Genomic DNA, 18,957 nt, shown 5'->3' with positions numbered 1-18,957 from the left:
AGGGACACTTGTATATTATATTACATACATTTATATAGTTTTTGTCTTTTAATCAATACACACGAAATATTTCTTGTAATGAGAAATTCGTTTGATTGTACGATGACAATGAGAATTCTCCCATATTAGAAAATAATGATTTTAATAAATCTATGCTAAGCTAATTATATAAATAAATAACTAGACACTAGTTTTGTACTAATATTTAATGGATAATATATCTTCTTGATAGCCGTTAGTTAGTTAGTTATTTTGTTAAAAAAATCTAAATAAAGTGCCCCATCGGACAAATACTTAATTTACATTTTTTTAAAAAAAAATCTTTAATTTCCGGCCAAATTAAAGGCTAAAATGAAATGCAAATATAGATAAGATAAAATGAATGAATTTGGTGAAGAAATGATTGGACAAATTTGTCGATGACATATATGGTATATATGTGGTGTGTGTGAATCGACACTGTTTTTGGAGAGAAAAAAGGCAAAGAGAAAGACAAAATAGTCCTAGGGCAAATTAATTTGGAACAAGAAACAAATATTTCTTTTCTCTCATGTTCTATACAAATTGTCGTCTTTTATTTCATTTTATCCTTCAAATACTTAATATCCTACTTATATAAATTAAATTTAATAGAAAAGCCACTATCAAGCCAAGCCCCCCTCTCTCATGATTTGGCACTATCAAGCTTCTCTCTCAATAAATCATTTCTCAAATTTTCCTACATAAAATATGTGTTGGTTTTTCTATGGCCGGTTTTCAACCATGTATATATATAGATTTGGATCATTTGTTGTGTTAAAGATATGTTTGTGCTTAAAAAATAGTGAATTATATAAATAGTACCTGATCTTTCACTTTCGCACATAAATGGTAGCTGATTTTTATTTTATATCGTTTTTGGTACCCCATGACAAAAATAACCCTAGGTAACAAGCATGTGATTTTTTTCTTATGGAGGATATTTTTTGAAATTTCAATGAAATAGAACCAAATATGTGATTTTTTTTTCTTCCTTTCTTATTTCTTTTTTCTTCATTTTCTTCTTTCTTTTTAGTATTTTATCTTCCTTTCTTCTTTCTTTTTTCTCCTTAGTTTATGTTTCCTCTTTTTTCTTTTCTCTTTTTTTCTTCTTTCTTTTTAGTGTTTTATACATACATTTAATTGCATTCATAGTATAAATCAATAACAAAACACATAATTAAATTAATTATTTAAAGTAATTAAATCAATTAAATATTTTAATTAAATTATTTATACTCATGTTAGGGTTGCAACACCTAACTAAAAATATTCCACTCTTTATCATTACGAATACAATTCACAATTTTAAATTTGATTAAGACTATATTGATTAGTTATTAACTTAATATAAAATAATAATTATTTATTAATTACTACTAGTTTTTACTATTATAAAAATAATATTATTATAATAATTAAATATAATTACAACTATAATTATGATTAAGTATCTTTAAATGATATTAAAAAATAAATTAATTATTAATTTATAACATCAGAATAATAATATTAATATTGATTAATAATAATAGTATAAAGAGTGAGGAGAATGAGAGAAGATATTATAATATCACTTTTGGTACTAGTTTTGTCAATGCCCAAAATATCCTTTATGACACAAATGGAAAAATGAATTTGTTTAAAGGGTATTTTTGGGTGAAAATTGTATCAGGTACAAAAAATGTGATTTATAGGTACCAAAAATGATATAAAATAAAGATCATGTACCATTTATGTTCGAAAGTGAAAGATGATGTACTATTAAAAAGAAAACCACTAAACATTAAATACAAGTTTTTCTTTTCTTCTAATTAAACATGTAAAAAATCATTTTCTTATTACTAACTTAATACATTGCCGTATAAAATTATTTAATTTGCTGCAAATATATTGAAATAAAAAAATATTTTTTTACCACCACTTAATTGAGTTGTCAAATGGGCCTTTCCGGGCCATCCTGGCCAAGGCCCAATATGGACATACATAGCCATGACATATTTGGTAAATGGGCTGGCCTTAGCCATGACATCAATCAGGAACGCATTAAAAAGGCTTTAAATTTTCAAATGTTGATTAAAATAAATTATTGAAGTGATAAATAAAGCCCACAAAACTCAAACCTATTTTAAATATTTCATTCTCCATTTCTTTTTTACAATCAAGCCCAAATCAGCCTTATGGGTCAAGAATCAAGATTGACAATCGGCTTCGCAATATTAAATCTTTTGAATTCAGTTATGTGATTTGAATTTATAAATTACTACAATTGTTTGTTCTTTTGTGTTTGCTTGAGAGAAGCTGTGAAAAATGCTTCCTTAAGTTTTACCTTATTTAAAAGTGACCTATGTTGAGAAATTAAAACATTAGTATTTATGAATAGAATATATAAACCATCAAAATAAGGCTCCATTAATTAATTAATAATCAGGTATGTCTCCTAAACTTCAGCCGTAAAATACTCTTAATGATGACATAATCATTATTTAATCAAGCACAAAACTAGAGCCAGAGAATACTCTTTTTGTTGCCTTTAGTTTTAGCTTGTTCCCTCCCTTTTGACTTTCGCACATATATATCAATATTGGGAAGGAAAAGTAGTTAGGAAAATGGCCACCAAAGAATTCTTAATAGTACTAGTAATTAACTTTGATGTCAAGACTCAAGATTGTCACACTTTAAACAAGTGAAGAATATAAATCTTATTGATAGTTACACCATCTCAAAACTCCACCCCCACATCACAATTTATGATCCTACACAATCAAACACTAATAATAAATGATGGGCTTCACTTTTCACTGACACTATTTTAACTATCCTTATTTTTTTCGTCTCTTTTAATTTTCTATTTATGTATTAATTTTTAGGAATGTTCACTTTACTATTTAATGTTTGAGTAACCTCCAAAACCTTTCCTTTATTTTCCACTCTCTTACCTCTCTCTCATAATCAATCTCAACAATGGCTATGAGCAACAACATAACAGCTTTGGTGAACTTCATCGCCTTGATGTGCTCCATCCCGATCATCTCCGCCGGCATATGGCTCGCCTCCAAGCCCGACAGCGAGTGCATCCGGTGGCTCCGGTGGCCCCTCGTCTTCATCGGCATCGCCCTTGACCGATGCACCTCGCCCGTCTAATTCTCAAAACTAAAAACTAGTTTATGACTCTTGTTGGATTTACATATTAAAGTGCGCTTTTGATATGTGTATGTATTATAGGTATTTCTTTAACCAAACAATTCCGAATTAAAAAAATTAAAAAGTACTACAAAAAACACCCAACCGATGTTCTATGTCCAATTGAGTTAATGAAAGTTGTCATAATATTCAAACTTGTGTGGTCTACCCATCCAAATGAAGAAAAGTGTCATGTGTTGATAGGCCATCAAATTTCAATTTGGATATAAGGATAAACACAGACCAAGTTTGTAATAGTTATTGATTTATCAACATATATATTTGTGTTATGTTTGTCCCAAGGTGCATCGACGCATATAACTTAGAAATATTCGCAGACAAAGCACAAACATCACCAACTAATTCTTTCATTTCTGCTTCCCAATAGGCCTCTTTATGTGTTTGATTATTTATACAACTATGAATCGATAGCTATCACTGCATTTTTCACGAAATAAGGCACAATTTTTTCTCTTAGTGGTGGCTCGAACTATCTTCACAAGCTCATGGTTGAATCACTAAACTTGCTCCCAACATTAAAAGTTCATTTAGCCCATATACTATCATTTAGGTAATTACCAAAAAATGACGTTCATGCATGATAATCTCCCATACAACATTCAGATTTCAGAACAAATTGCTACGCATTAACTCGTGAATTTTCGAAAGTGAAACTCACAGCACCAAATTATTGAATCGAGAGCTCACCAGTAACTGCGAGGCTGGACTGTGATCCGGACTCAGCCTGCTAACTTTTTCGAGTACACAACATACATTGGGTCGGTGCGACCCGGGTTTGGAGATATATCTACAGCCTAAAAGAAAACAGAGAAAACTTGATCACCACTAGCAACATGAATGTCAAGGTTCTTATACCATGATCTAGTTTAAGAAATATATAAACAAGCAGTATGAAGTTCAATGATGACTTGCAAGAAGAATCTTTATTGCAACTGTATGAAATTGTCAAGGCAGAGTCTAGATTCCAATTACCTTAGGAGGCTCAAACCCTCCAGCATAATGGAAATAGGCTCCGACTATTATTACATGATCTGTATCTCCTGTCGATGTCCAGATTGAGACTGCCTTCGTAAAGAAGCAGCGATTGGAGAAGCTTGCACGCATAACTCACAAAATCAGTGGACTTTCAGTAAAAAAAAAGAAATCGATTCTAAAACCATTGCAGATACCAAAACATCAAAACCACACAAGATTTCTGAGGGTGCATTGCTAATAACAAATTTTAGTTGCATAAAACTGAGTAATTATCACCTCATTATAGCAAGTCCACCTGGTTTGAGGATCCGTGCCATCTCCTTGAAAATTTCAATAGGCTTCGATAGGTAGTCCACACTAACCTGAGACATAGTTAATCTGTTCAAACAGGATTTATAACAGGCATAATGAGGTCAAATTTTGTATGTAATCTCAATTCTTAAACAAATAGTGAGAGGGGTTGATGCAAAAGCAAATGCTTAGCCTCTTCTAGATTTTCAATGAATGTCTATATTGATGCAATTTTCCAATGCAAGAGACGAAGGAAAACAGTTATATCTCTTCCCACTGAATTCATACAGAATACAAGTCTCGAACTTGGGTATGGACAAGACAGATCTTGAAATAGATTTGCATACCACATTTGTAATAACGTCGAAGGTGTTATCTTCAAATGGGAGTTTAGGATCAACGTTTAAGTCTTGCACGATATACTCCGTCAAAACCTACAAATACATCAATTAGAACACATGGATCAGTCGGTTCATGAAATGCAGCACCATTTCCATGGACAAATATTAGAAGCTATCAAAACTAATATCTCAACATATGACATCGGAACTGTTATAAAATGATCAACAGAAAAAAGTAATTACGATCTTACTGGATTTTGCTTTAGCTCTTCTTCATTTAAGCCCATTCCAACTATCCTTGGCTGCTTATATCCCTTAGGATAATGACTGACCTAGACAAACCATAAGAATCATGTTATTATTGTCAACGTAACGAATTAATTAGGCAAGAGCAAGATAAATGTAAACATGTAACTCACCCAGCTGCTACACATGTCAAGTATAGCAACTCCGGGAGTATTACTCGGTGGCAAGACCTCTGAGTAATATTTGGTCAGGGCAGCAATTGCTGGATCATCAATATGAGTCACGAAACGCGGAGATTCATAGAACAATGTATCTGGTGACCTGTAGTGTTGTCCAGACAACCTTTGTCAGTGGATGAAGCTGAATGTGTAATAACTATTGATTTAAAAAATCCCAATTTTCAAGAATTGACATATAAATCAGCTAGATTGTTCGGCTCTATGAGGGAAATCCTCATACCACAGCCACTACTATTCTCTCCTCTCCCACTATCTCGCTTTCTCACTTGAGGGTCACACGGCATGATAACAGAAAAACTCCCTATAGTTTTACTTCATTAAAACCATTGAGAATCTGACAATACAACGGAAGCATTTTCCATTCGCTACTGTTTGCCATACCATTCACGATTGCCTGCACTCAGCCATCTCAAGTCAAAACTCTTGAGTAATACGTTATCACAATGGCGATGGCAATTTTTGGTGCAACTCAACAAATTTCGCTCTCTTGAATGTAATAACCTATCTAATCAGTAAGGTAGAGTAAGCCTACCTCATCATCTCTACTTTTTCATATTTCTCATTTTAGCTGGCATATCAGACAAAAATATGCTCTTAAGATCGTACGAATACTAATTGGAATGAGCAGCCTCGTCCAAAGGGGGAAATGAAAGGATGAACGAAACATTTTGTAAACATCAAACTGTAGCTCCTACCAAAGACAGCTGCTTATGGACTGATGAGAGCAAAATTGGGGTTCATCTCTTCAAACTCATTAGTTGACCTTAGCTTTCCTAATTTTCCTATCTTTAAGAAGACTCCATTATCGAATCAAGCATAAAAGTTCTATCTTCTTAATAGACTTACTCATCAAAGCGTTGGAAGTCCTCTTCCTTAAAGGGAAACTGCTCAGGCCATTCCATATTCTCCAATACCTTTAAAATTGAAACAAAGCCATTAATCAATAATTTCAAAAGGCGCACACACACACAAGTTAGTAACAATTATTTATAAAATCTCTTACTTTAAAGGAAACGATTAAATCTAGAATAATTGCTTAGTATCATAAATTGTTTTTAAGGTCAGAATCGCCACCGGTCCTCCAGAATAGAACTTCCGGCGAATCTCCGGCGGCTAAGGCAGGGGCAATTTGTCAAAAATCAAATGCACGAGTTTGTAGTATGCGTCAAACTAAAAAAATTAGGAAAAGAGACGAGCAAAAACAGGCCGGCAGAAGAGCTATCGATCAATTATCAGTGAATATGGGGAATGTATGCAAATGACAATTAGTCAATTACCAAAAAAAATTGCTACGCATTCCAATCATCCATAAATAAAAAATAATTGTATACAACAATTCAAGCAACTAATCAAAACACACACACACACACACAGAGAGAGAGAGAGAGAGAGAGAGAGAGAGAGAGAGAGAGAAAGTCTATACCTTTTCAACGGCACCATTTACCCTGGCGGAAGCTATGAAAGATTTGGCGCCAAAATTGGGAGCAGCCATGCTGATAAACTGCGACAAAAACGAGAATCCGGCGCCTAAAACGGCCCTGCGAGGCGCTCTGTATGCAGCAAAACTCCTTGAAAGTGGAGGCAGAGCAGCAAAAGGAAGTGCAAATTTGATGACGCCCAATCCATTTGCCATTTTCCCTCTATTTTTAGCAATCTTTTTTACCTCATTTCAGTATTCAATTGAGTTGGGCTTTTTCTGTTGTGTGAATTATTTCCTGGTGAAAATTTGAAATAAGAAGATAATTTAATTTACATAATATTCTAATGTAACTTGAATAGAATTTGATTAATCTCCTCGTAAAATCTTTAGTACTTTTTCGTTTAGTATCAATTTGCATTGGGAATTAGTGATGCTTTAAATTATTGATAACCACAATTGCATTAATTTGATCAAATTTAGAGGGAAAGTCTATCTTTTGGTGACTGATGCAGGTGTACGTTACGTGGCTATCATATCCAACACTAGGATAATGGGCTTTTGGGCTGAACAATAAGGCCCAAATCTAATACTCTATAAGCCCAATCAAGAAGAATACGCGCGTCTTAGTAAAAAAATGCATATTTTATAAATAAGAGTGATTTTATGTTCTAAATAAAATTAACAAATTTTATGATTAAGTGATAGTTATTCATATTAAGATTTTCTGTTTTATAATAAGATTTTAGTAAAATCGCATTTCACAATAAGTATTGTTTTAAAAGCTATGATATATTTAAGACTGTAATGATAGTTAATCAAATGATGAAAGCTATAATACCACATTTAATAACATTAATAGCATATAAAAATACAATTCAAAATTGTAATGCTTGCAAGCTTGCACCAACTATATATGGAATTGATACAAACTTGCTTTTATTCATTTTCTATTTATCATTGATTCATCATAACTCATTTTCAATCCCACAAGTAGGAATAGACAATACCAGCTCCATTGCTTAGTGCCACATCATCAAAATGATTAAAAGATGTTATTTTGTGTTTGTTTTGATTTATTGGTAGAGTGATTATTATCTCACACTAATCCATTGATACAACTTTTAAAAATTGTCTGTCTATCCATAAAAAAGATGTAATCTTAGAAAATTGTATTTAAAACACGAGACAAAATGGAGCCATTTTTAAATATTTTTATATTATACATTTATTTTGATTCTTATGTTATAGTACTAAAATTTATTATTGATGCGGTTACTTCTATAAGTTACTTGAAAGTTAGAGTTTGATTAGTTCCTTTTCTATATAGTTTTAAATAAAGTAATAAAATAATAAATTGGACTTTTGATTTTTTATTTAATTTATAAACTTAATAATGTCAACAATAGTTTTTAAGATATTATAATCAAATTAAATGGAAGTGATGGTGCCAAACAATTTACGAGTTCCATTGATAGTTCCATTTCGAAGCTAAATTACCCAATAGTCGACAAAAAATTTACTATAATTTAAAAAATAATAGCTAGGGTTCAGCAATGAGAATCTTCCAGCAGAAATACAATGTTTAGAATTATAGTTCCTTTCTTGAGAGAAATACTAATGTTTCTATCAATTCAATGATGGACTTTTAGAGTTTTCTACCCACCATTTAACTTAATAAATATTGTGATAGTTTTGTTTTGTTTGTATCCCAGTTTGATAGGGGGATTTTGACTTCACATTTGCATAATTTTATTTTGAGCCAAATAATTAATACTACTATACATCCTTGGATTTATTGGGAACAAATAAAAAAGGGAAAGCATATATAGGGACCCCTATTTTTTCTTCTACTTTGTAATTATTCAATCATTTAATCATTAGTCTTGGGGTACTACCACTCTATGTACTTACTGTACAATCTTCACTGTTCCAAATATTATTAGTAAAATAAATCATTATAAAGAGATGTTTGTTGGAAAAAACGATAATTTTATATGACGAAAAAATGCATTTTAATAAAACGTTTTTCTTCTTTGGCCGTGAAAACTTATGATAGAAATTGAATTCTTGATCATATAGAGGATTTTTTAGGAGGAGTAATATTTTAAACTGTTTTTGATTATGTAAAATAAATTTATCTAGTTACTAATAGTCAGTTTTGGTAAATGAAATAACATGAAACTATCACTTTCATTAAATAATAACTCAGGAGGAAGTATATAGAATTTTATTAATATTGCCATTCATTAGGAAATTGAGGATACAAATTCTATATTTATAGTATTTGTTTAATTTACTGCACCACCAAATTTCATCCATTCATTTATAATACAATTTCATTCCCACATAGTAATTAATTATGGAGTATAAATGAAATAGTAATACTTGTATGTGTTGTAGTAGATGAGAACATAGAGACGTATAATAAAAAAACGTTATTGTGTAAAGTGTTGATGGGACCCACATAAATCGTCTTAATTCATTGATAAGCATGAATAAGTATTGTGAAAATTAAGATGACCACTAATAATGAAGATATCAACAAAATTGTCTATCAACAAAATTGTCTATCAATAAAATTATTAGCATGAAAATGGAAGATTTTTGTGATCCAGATCCATCTGTTAGGTTGGTCGTGGCGTGGGTATTGGGGAAGTAATAATGAAATAATTAAAGGAATACTTTGTATTTTACTTCTTTTTTATAATTATAGTCCACATGCATTGTATTCACACACACACATTATATAGTAAAAAATATTGATTTATTTATCAGAGAGGATGCGTCAACTGATTAACTAGGTTGTGTCGTGTTATTGCATTCTCACTTTTAATTTTATAGTCAACTTTTCAATTAGTTTATAGGGATTAATCAAATTTAAGACTGTTTAATATGCATGAATTTATTCATACATAGGTGTTTTTGTAAACGATATTGTGATTTTAACGTGTAAAAAACACGAGATAGGAAAATAAAGTGGTCACACGAAGACAATAAAAAAATACACTAAAAAGCGAATTAGAGTAACAACAATTACTTAACTCTGCCTAACTTAACAACACACTTAATGGGGAGATAAGGATCACAAATTATTTCACTATTGTTGTAGTCAGAAAATTAAAGTATATTTAGTAAGAGTGACAACGTACTCGCATTAGTATCCCACATTATTGGGAAAATTAAATTAATTATTATTTTGGCTAATAAGGTAGAAGATAATGGTATCTAGATAATGTTTTGAATCGAAAATAGAATATTACATGTGGATACAACCTCAAAGCCACACCCTGTAAAACTCTTGGAAAATATAAATATACATTCATCGAAATTAATAGCAATGTTTTTTCTAAATATTTAGTAAGTAAACTTTACAATCTTTACAGGTATCATGTCCAAAATGGAAGTGGAAACAAGCAGCAGATCCTATAAATACGCTTCCACCACCACCACCTCATTCCCACGGCCACTCCTCCACCAATAATCACCGCCGTCGCCACCTCCTCCTCCTCTCCAATCTCTCTCTCTTTCTCCCTCTCTCCCAATCACACACACAATGAATCACACTGTGACGCAATTCGTGATGGAAGCCTCTGTGGCGGAATCCATCGCCCGATCCCTCAACCTCCCCTCCGTCCTTCACCTCCTCCCCCACCTCGTCCACTCCGCCCAGTCCCTCGCCCGCCCCCCAATCTCCAACTTCCACGTCGGCGCCGTCGGCCTCGGCTCCGACGGCCGCGTCTTCGTCGGCGTCAACGTCGAATTCCCCGGCGTCCCCCTCCACCACTCCATCCACGCCGAGCAGTTCCTCCTCACCAACCTCCACGCCCACCGCTGCCCCTCCCTCCTCGCCCTCGCCGTCTCCGCCGCCCCCTGCGGCCACTGCCGCCAGTTCTTCCAGGAGCTCCGCCACTCCGCCTCCCTCAAAATCCTCGTCACCGACGACCTCAATTGCGTCCAGAACCACGACCGGATCGGAATGCTCGACATCAAAACCCCCGATTTCATTCCCCTCCTCGAATTCCTCCCCAATCCATTCGGTCCCCGCGATTTGCTCGATGAGGAAACCCCTCTCCTTCTCGAGCAGCACCACAATCGGTTAGATCTATCCGATCACGACGAAAATTCCCCATTTCTCTGCAACGGAAACCACAATTCCGCCAAATTAAGCAATGGAAATCACGAAATCAATGAATCTCTTCTGAAACAAGTAGCTCTGGAAGCTGCAAACGACGCTCACGCTCCCTACAGCGGCTGCCCCTCGGGGGTTGCATTGATGGATTGCGAAGGGAAGGTGTATAAAGGCTCCTACGCCGAATCTGCCGCCTATAACCCTAGCCTCGGGCCGGTTCAGGCGGCACTGGTGGCGTATATCGCCAGAGGCGGAGGCGATTACGAAAGGATTGTGGCGGCCGCGCTGGTTGAGACTAAAACGGCCAAAATCAGGCAGGATGACACGGCGAGGCTGCTGCTGAAGGTGATTTCGCCAAAGTGCGAGCTTCGGGTTTACAACTGCCAATTGGCTGGCAATGTGTGTAAAAAGGTTTCTGTCTAGTTCATTATCAAATTCTATGATCTGAAATATAATATCTTGCAACTGTAGATTGGTCCTGCAAATTTATATATTTATCAATGAATAACTGCATTTCTAATATCTTGCAAATGTTGATTCTTTGCTCTTGTTGTGTTTCTGCTTTAGATTGCTGTAACACTAATATCTCATCCATAGCTAGTCTTGCAATCTAGTTTATGCTTAGGAAGACTAGTTTACTTGTTGATTCTACGCATTAAGATGGCGTTTGCAGTGTATAAACGGGCTTGAGTTTGTGTTGAGTGATGTAGATGGTGTTGTTCGCACTTTTACGGATCTTAAGGTAGAAGGCATGGTTCTAGTGTATAAAACGGGCTTGAGTTTGTGTAACGTAGATGATGTTGTTTGCACTTTTGCGAATCTTAAGGTAGAAGTTATGGTGCTAGTTGCGCTGCGACTTTAACAAATTTCCCCCATGCTTAAAGTGGATAGGTTCCCTTCTACTTTATGTATTTCTGTTCTTGTTGTGCTGGTGCTCTCGATTGCTTTAATACTAACTTCTCCTTAGGGAGAGTTACTTCTCGATTGCTTTAATACTAACTTCTCCTTAGGGAGAGTTACTTTACTTGGCAATTTTATGCATTAGGTTGGTGTTTGCAGCGTATAAACGGGCTTGAGTTTGTGCCGAGTGATGTAGATGGTGCTGTTCTTACTTTTGCGAATCTTAAGGTAGAAGGCATGGCGTTAGCTAGTTGCGATGCGACTTTAACGAATTTACCCCATATTTAGTCATTTACAGTGGATATCTGATATGTGCTTTGTTGATAGGTTCCCATTCTACTTTAATGCATTTCTTTTCGTCTTGAATTGGAGAGAGACATGTCAAAGGAAGCTTTTCTGAGTTGGAATTCCAATCTTAGGTGCTTTTCCAAAGTCCCTTTTTTGTGCTTAGATGGAATAGCAAAGTTCCCCACCTTTTCATCTATACCAATAGTAAAGTACTTGCATTAATGTGAATAGCCTTGTTAGCTTCACTCAATTTGATGATTGATGGCGCACACTTCCACCTCTGTAACACGTCTCTTTCTCGTAAACGTACACTTGATAAGCATCATCGACTTGTTATCACACAGCAGGTGGAGCATGAATGGGGTCGTAGAATTTAACGATCTTGGGTTTCCACGTTTTGTTTTACTGTACGTTGTTGCTCCTCTATCCTTAAATTTGAATCTGTGTTGAACCAAAACGTCCTATTATGTGCATTCAAATTTAAGCCGGTTCGTTTAGCTGTAGCGAAGAGCTCTGTCTGGGTAGGACTCAGGAACTTATTGCTCAAAAAGTGAAGTGGAATATAAGAGTAGAACACACCATCATTCACCAAAATTGGAGGCCAATTTGATCTTGTAAGTGGAGGTAATGGTATTTGGCTTTAGAGCATAAACTCCTAGGTATGGGACTTGACATAATGGGTTCAACCCTATCCAGTTAGATTTCTTGAGAATATATTCATTGGTATCTATCTATCTATCTATATGATCTGGTGATGGTGCCTCAGAAGAGAATGTTACAGTTAAAAAGAAAGCAAGAGAATGCAGCAATTTACAAGTATCCTACACGCAAAAGAAAGCAAGAAAAAGAAACAAACAAAAACAAGACCTCAAAATAGGAGCTTTCTGCAAGATACGCTGAGATAATGAGAAATATTTCTACATGTACGCGCAAATCGGTTAATAATATTTAATCCGGTAAATCAGCCCGACTCCGCTAACTAATGAGATGCCCCAATAAATTACTACAAAATTTCGCTTTAGCAAGTTCTACAATCAGAGGAATAACCGGAACAAGGGTCTCGAGCTAGCCCTTATCAAATGAGCCCCAAAGCATAAAAACACGAACAACACCTAGTGGCAAAAATATAAGCTCAATCACACGGCATCATACATTAAATGAGTAACAGGGAGCAACCAAAGTTGGGGATCATCAATTCATCGTCATACAAGATTATTCGTATTATCTAGTAAATGACCATAATCTGTTTGCAGTTATCCTTGACTAAGCATCACAAGAGCAAACATTGCTGCAGTTCCTTGTTAGGCCTGTAGAGTGAAGAAACTGAGTAGCAACGACTAACCTGTTGCTGGCTATTTCTTGATGAATGCGGGAACATCGCCTCTCATAACTCTCCAAGGCCCGTTATAGAACATCGGTTTCATCAACGGAACATCATGCCCAGGGTGCTCATCCCAGAATCTCTCCTGCACAAGCGCAGCCATAGATTACAATGAAACAACTAAATCAAAAAGGTGCAAACTTTTTCTGTGAAGACGTAAATAGGCGATGTTTTATATCTCTTGGAGATTCCTTATTCTACAAGTGACTGCAAAAGGAAAACTGCAAGGGACCAGCTAAATGATCAAAGATCATATCTGTCTTCTCAAGCTCACCATTCCATAATTTTCTTTGGTAAACTATAAATACAGGCCATGTTTTCTTTAGCAATTTAACCAGCGTGCCAAAATTGGCCAATTGTTGGTTCTAACTTCTAAGACAAATATACCATTAATGTACTATTTACAGGAACATCTTATAATCAAAAGTGCAGCGAGAGTTTATAGCAGCGTTTCGACTACCACTATCTCGATATACTTTTTCCGACTTGAACTAAAGCAATCAGAAAAAACTTATACAATTTGCAGACAATATAACTTCAAGCTGACTGTGTGTAATGCTGAATCAGAATGAATCCATCTCAATTCCCAACAGCCGAAATAGTGATAAAAAAAAATCAAACAGGCATTAAATCAAACAGGTGAGGTGAGGTGCGGTGCGTGATGAGGAGCCACCAAAGCGATTTCTAAAACTAATTGTGCAGTGCAAACAAAAAAGCAACGACGATCAAATCGGAGCGGAATTTCAGTAAAAAGGCTATCCGATCAGTTTAGAAAGATGATTGGGTTACAGATTTTGAGTAGAACTCGCCTCTTTGGAAGCAATGGGGGCTCTGCTAGTCTTGAAAAGTTTAATTAAATCTGACTAAAATAAAATAAAACTATTTACTTATTATATAAATTGATCATAAATATTTACCAATATTTGATCAACAAGCAATTTTATATTAATTGCACCTCTATCCAAGTTTTTTATTTTTATCATTTGTGATTAATATTTAGAAATAAAATTGTTAAACGAATGTGGCGATCTATTTTTGTAAAGCACCGACGATGTTGTATTTTACGAAGACTTTTGTGTCTTATAAAAATGAACTGTTATAGTCAATTGATCTGTCATTAGTTGTTAATGATTATAAATCAAAATTGTTGAACGAATGTGGCATTCTATTTTTTGTAAAGCACAAATGATGTGTTTGTCACATTAATTTTCATTAGTCGAGGCAAGCATGAAATTCAACTAAACATTTGTGAAACAGGATATATGTGAAAAATAAAGTGATGCGTGAAGTGAGACGAAAAGGGGACTAATATTGTATAGAACCACTTTGCTCAATTGTTATGGTCATTTCGATTCATTTCACGTTTAGTATTATATGAACACTAAAACGTATTCTAGATGGCTATAGTATTTCAATTACTTAAATAAGATTACATGGACACTTCTTTTATTTTTAAAAATAAAATATATGATCAACCAAATGTATTAAATGACGCCGTTTAAGCAGCCAAGCACTTTATACGCATGTTATTTTGATTTGTTACATTGTACACCTAGTTTCTCTCAAATATAAGTAGGGCTGGGGAAAAGTACCGAAATACCGGCCTTAGCGTACCGAAAAAATATCGAAAATACCGAACTTTTGGTATACCGTGATTTTCGGTACGGTATAATACCTTACCGAATCGGTAAGGTAACGGTATGAATTTTCATATACCGCGGTATACCGCTTCATACCGAAGTTCGGTATGTACCGTAAATTAAGGTATATACCGTAAAATATAAAGTTAATAGTATAAAATATATTTTATATATTTTTAAAATTATAAAATTTATTGTGAAATATAAATATAATTATGAATAAAATATATGTAATATATATATATATATATATTTAAATAAAATATAAATAATATTATAAAAACTCAAATTATCTATTTTCATTGATGTTGAAAGTAAGGTATACCGCAAAAGTACGGTATACCGAACTTTGGTACGGTATACCAAAAATGAGGTACTGCATCGGTATGGAAATTGGTCATACCGAAAATAAGGTATACCGAAAATTTTAGTAAGGTAAAGGAATTATTTGTTCGCATACCGAATTTACGGTAAGGTATACGGTATGATAGTTTTAGTAAAGTATATTATACCTACCAACCCTTAAATATAAGTTCATAAGACAACTTTAAAAATATCAATATTATGATATAATTTAACTAGGCGATTGACCAAACTTACCATAACCAAACTTACCATCATACCATATTTATGGTAATTCGTCCTTAAAAAATTACTCTATTTAAGTAAGATCAATTTGAAAAATCCCCCCAAATCGTATAACAAAAACCTAAAATCAGGTGCCAAACGTCGTCGTCCTGACAAAGCCAATTCCTTCTGAATTTGCTTCTTTCTCCTATCCTTCTTCAGCGGCTTCGACAATGGCGGCATACATAAGCATGGGAGAAGCTCACCGCAGGATAACTGAATACCTAACACGTTTCTCCGACGCGATCTCGTCTCAAGACGGCAAATCGCTCAGCCGCCTACTTTCCGTCTCCTCCGACTCCGCCGCCCTCCTCTCCCTCGCCGACGCCCTCAATACTTTCCAGGTCGCCCTCTTACTTGTTCAATTTTGTATTTCCCAACTTAAAAGATCGTATTTTCAACTCACCCAAGTTGTTTTCGTACCAATTTGCAAATTGTTATTGAAAAGAATTAGAAATTGTAAGTGTAAATATGTCCCTGATCATGTGCAAATTAGGTTGAATTTAATGTCTTTGCTACTCATTGTTTGAACTCCTCCATGATACAATGTTTTAGGTTTCTAGTTCCACCACAATCTTTGTTGAAATCATACTTTTTTTTGTTTAACTTCCAGTTATCCATTGATGAAAATATAGATTCTTAACTTGTATCGACCAGTCTTTGATTTTGGTGAATATAATTTCAGGATGCTAACAGGATTATTAGGCAATCTGAGAGATTTTCTCAGTATGGGGACATTCTACTTCATGTATTCCGGGCCTTGCAGAGTTATCGGTTGAAGAATTTGGTCGAATCGTATATGGCCTTTGAAAAAGCATCCAAGTAAGTTACTTTCAGATGAAGTTGCTCCATGTTTAAGATTTTCATGCCCTGTAGTTATTCCTAATGATGGAGAATTGTAGTGCTATAGTTCAGGAATTTCGGAATTGGGAAACAGCGTGGGCATTGGAAGCATTATATGTGATTGCATATGAAATTAGGATTCTTGCTGAGAGGGTGAGAAATTCATGAATTCCGCTCTTTTTGTACAGTTATATTTGCGTATATTATAAGGAGTACAAAAAGCTCAACTGGTGTATGCATTGCTGTTGTGTTTGAAGGCTGATATGGAGTTGGCTTCAAAAGGGAAAACACCTGAAAAACTGAAAGGTGCTGGTTCTTTCCTCATGAAAGTGTTCGGGGTTCTTGCTGGAAAAGGACCAAAACGTGTCGGGGCTTTGTATGTGACCTGCCAGCTTTTCAAAATATATTTCAAGCTGGGGACTGTCCATCTCTGTCGCAGTGTGATAAGGAGTATTGAAACTGCTAGGATATTTGACTTTGAGGAATTTCCTGTGAGGGATAAGGTCACGTACATGTATTACACTGGTCGTCTGGAGGTGTACAACGAAAACTTTCTAGCTGCTGACCACAAATTGTCATATGCGTTGATGCATTGCAGCACAAAAAAAGAGGCTAACATAAGGTGAGGGTATACGTCCTCTTTTACTCATTCCATTGCTAATCATAAACCTGAATCCAAAGAAATCAGTTAAGTGGAAACCGTGGCCAATGTGATATATTTATGAAAGGTTTTCTTAAGTTTTAATACATGATAACCTTAATACGTTATAATATAGTATAGTGGAAAGGCTTAGGTTATTGGTTTAATTTCATCTTCGTGTTAAGTTTACAGTCAATTGAAGAGCTTCTTCTTTCCATTTGCATCGTAATGTATTTTCATTAGGGCATTGTATAAGTATAACCAACCATTTCTTTTGCAATCAGGATGATCTTAAAATATCTGGTTCCAGTGAAGCTTTCAATAGGTATCTTACCTAAGGCGTCGCTACTTGAAAAGTTTAACTTAAATGAGGTATGGATCTATACACGTTGCCTTATATATTGAGTCTTGTCATACAATTAGGATAATGGTATTAGCAGCAGCATCTCAACTTCTTATGATGGAATGAGCTGTTGCAACTTTTTGAAATACTTCCTATTTCCTAAGTCTTCCATATAATTGTTTTCTTCATATTGTAAAAAACTGGAGCTAGAACCCCCGTTAAAATCTTAGACGTGAATATGTTTTGATAGGCTCGATTTTGTTTCCTAGGTGTGTTTGCTTGTCTTCCTGCTTGTATGTGCTTCTTTGAACTCACAATATCTGTTTGTTGCAGTATAAAGATGTTGTGCTTGCTCTAAAAAGAGGCGATCTTCGACTCCTAAGACATGCCCTTGAAGAACACGAGGACAGGTTAGAAATGTTTTTTTCTTTTATACAGTATTGTTTGGTAATGCATTTCGAAGCTTATTCATTCAAGTAAACCATGATCAGGTTCTTAAGGTCAGGTGTATACCTCGTTCTGGAGAAGTTAGAACTCCAAGTTTACCAACGACTGGTTAAAAAGATGTAAGTGGTGGTTTTCACGTGTCTCTGTTTATGGCAACTGAGCCCGGAGTTATTATTAATTGTCTTTTTCGTACCTGTTGCAGCTATATCATACAAAAGGAGAGAGATTTAAATCGTGCTCACCAAATCAAGTTAGATGTTATCGTTAAAGCACTTAGGTGGCTTGATATTGACATGGATGTTGATGAGGTAATTCTTCCTTTATATTGATGGAATTGATTCACAAAAAAGTCTATTTGTGTTCCTTTCTAGTAAAACTTGAATGACTAAGTTATTCATCTCATCATCTCCTGCTCTTTTCCTAGTTAGAAATGCCATTTTTCTCAATATTTCACGTGTTTACGTTGCGTGTTTTGCAGGTGGAGTGCATAATGGCGATTCTGATATACAAGAACCTGATGAAAGGGTACTTCGCGCACAAAAGCAAAGTCGTGGTTCTTAGCAAACAGGACCCCTTCCCGAAACTAAACGGCAAACCAGTCAATGCATAGACATGAACTACACTGTCTTAGCAAACAGCTTCTTGTATTGACAACACTGTTATTCTCTCTGAGTGTATTTCTCTGTTCTTTTTAGGTGATTTTGATCTTCATTCTAACTTATTTTAGGAATTTTTAATTCTATAACACTATGCAGCTTTGTTTTCTCATTCTGACTTTGTAGTAGAAGATCTGAAATTCCAAAGTTTTAAAAAAATGTATATTTGGGATTTGAAGAAAAAGGTCAGAGAAAATAAGTCAAATTGTTGAAATCAGAAATAACAATTCATACATTGTCAGTCTTGTGACCATTAAGCTGATTTGGGCATAGACAGTGAAAAGAAATACTAATAGGTTTGGATTTAGAGGGTAAACATTAGTACTATA

General features: G+C 34.7%; 3 protein-coding genes and 1 long non-coding RNA gene across 5 annotated transcripts; 2 read left to right on the top strand and 2 right to left on the bottom strand.

Annotated features, from left to right (window-relative positions):
• Window positions 1-2,686: 2,686 nt before the first annotated feature.
• On the bottom strand, window positions 2,687-7,169 carry LOC121793396. Of its 2 annotated transcripts, none has more exons than XM_042191396.1 (9): window positions 6,738-7,169; window positions 6,161-6,228; window positions 5,249-5,396; window positions 5,081-5,161; window positions 4,836-4,922; window positions 4,474-4,559; window positions 4,195-4,315; window positions 3,910-4,016; window positions 2,687-3,171 (listed from the first exon to the last, which is right to left on the bottom strand). In XM_042191396.1, the coding sequence occupies exons 1-8, from the start codon at window positions 6,945-6,947 to the stop codon at window positions 3,942-3,944; spliced, it is 876 nt and encodes a 291-aa protein (XP_042047330.1). In that variant the 5' UTR covers window positions 6,948-7,169; the 3' UTR covers window positions 2,687-3,171; window positions 3,910-3,941. The 2 variants fall into 2 exon arrangements, with proteins under 2 accessions (XP_042047330.1, XP_042047331.1); XM_042191397.1 differs by having other exon boundaries at window positions 2,687-3,158.
• Window positions 7,170-10,094: 2,925 nt separating this feature from the next.
• Window positions 10,095-11,385, top strand: LOC121796281 (cytidine deaminase 1-like). The gene has a single exon (XM_042195096.1). It carries the CDS (start codon window positions 10,288-10,290, stop codon window positions 11,284-11,286), a length of 999 nt encoding a protein of 332 aa, XP_042051030.1. The 5' UTR covers window positions 10,095-10,287; the 3' UTR covers window positions 11,287-11,385.
• Window positions 11,386-13,178: 1,793 nt separating this feature from the next.
• Window positions 13,179-14,377, bottom strand: LOC121796282. Its single transcript, XR_006049730.1, has 2 exons — window positions 13,950-14,377; window positions 13,179-13,517 (listed from the first exon to the last, which is right to left on the bottom strand). It is a non-coding gene; the product is annotated as an uncharacterized LOC121796282 (long non-coding RNA).
• A 1,381-nt stretch (window positions 14,378-15,758) lies between these two features.
• Window positions 15,759-18,740, top strand: LOC121793479 (enhanced ethylene response protein 5-like). The gene is made up of 9 exons (XM_042191490.1): window positions 15,759-16,043; window positions 16,385-16,521; window positions 16,602-16,695; window positions 16,800-17,164; window positions 17,467-17,554; window positions 17,859-17,935; window positions 18,017-18,091; window positions 18,175-18,280; window positions 18,451-18,740. Exons 1-9 carry the CDS (start codon window positions 15,873-15,875, stop codon window positions 18,580-18,582), a joined length of 1,245 nt encoding a protein of 414 aa, XP_042047424.1. The 5' UTR covers window positions 15,759-15,872; the 3' UTR covers window positions 18,583-18,740.
• Window positions 18,741-18,957: the final 217 nt, after the last annotated feature.

The sequence above is a fragment of the Salvia splendens genome, chromosome 3 (genome assembly GCF_004379255.2).
Source record: "Salvia splendens isolate huo1 chromosome 3, SspV2, whole genome shotgun sequence".
Taxonomy (NCBI): Eukaryota; Viridiplantae; Streptophyta; class Magnoliopsida; order Lamiales; family Lamiaceae; genus Salvia; species Salvia splendens.
This window is presented reverse-complemented; position numbering and strand designations above follow the sequence as displayed.

Bases quoted from the DNA above. Each gene is read 5' to 3' on its own strand.
- LOC121793396 (XM_042191396.1), bottom strand. From the start codon at position 6,947: ATGGCAAATGGATTGGGCGTCATCAAATTTGCACTTCCTTTTGCTGCT. The intron at 4,923-5,080 runs GTAAGATCGTAA...ATGTATTTGTAG, and splicing joins AAGAGCTAAAGCAAAATCCA to GTTTTGACGGAGTATATCGT. The intron at 4,017-4,194 runs GTAATTGGAATC...GTTTTCTTTTAG, and splicing joins GAGGGTTTGAGCCTCCTAAG to GCTGTAGATATATCTCCAAA.
- LOC121796281 (XM_042195096.1), top strand. From the start codon at position 10,288: ATGAATCACACTGTGACGCAATTCGTGATGGAAGCCTCTGTGGCGGAA.
- LOC121793479 (XM_042191490.1), top strand. From the start codon at position 15,873: ATGGCGGCATACATAAGCATGGGAGAAGCTCACCGCAGGATAACTGAA. The intron at 16,696-16,799 runs GTGAGAAATTCA...TTGTGTTTGAAG, and splicing joins TTAGGATTCTTGCTGAGAGG to GCTGATATGGAGTTGGCTTC. The intron at 18,092-18,174 runs GTAAGTGGTGGT...TACCTGTTGCAG, and splicing joins CAACGACTGGTTAAAAAGAT to CTATATCATACAAAAGGAGA.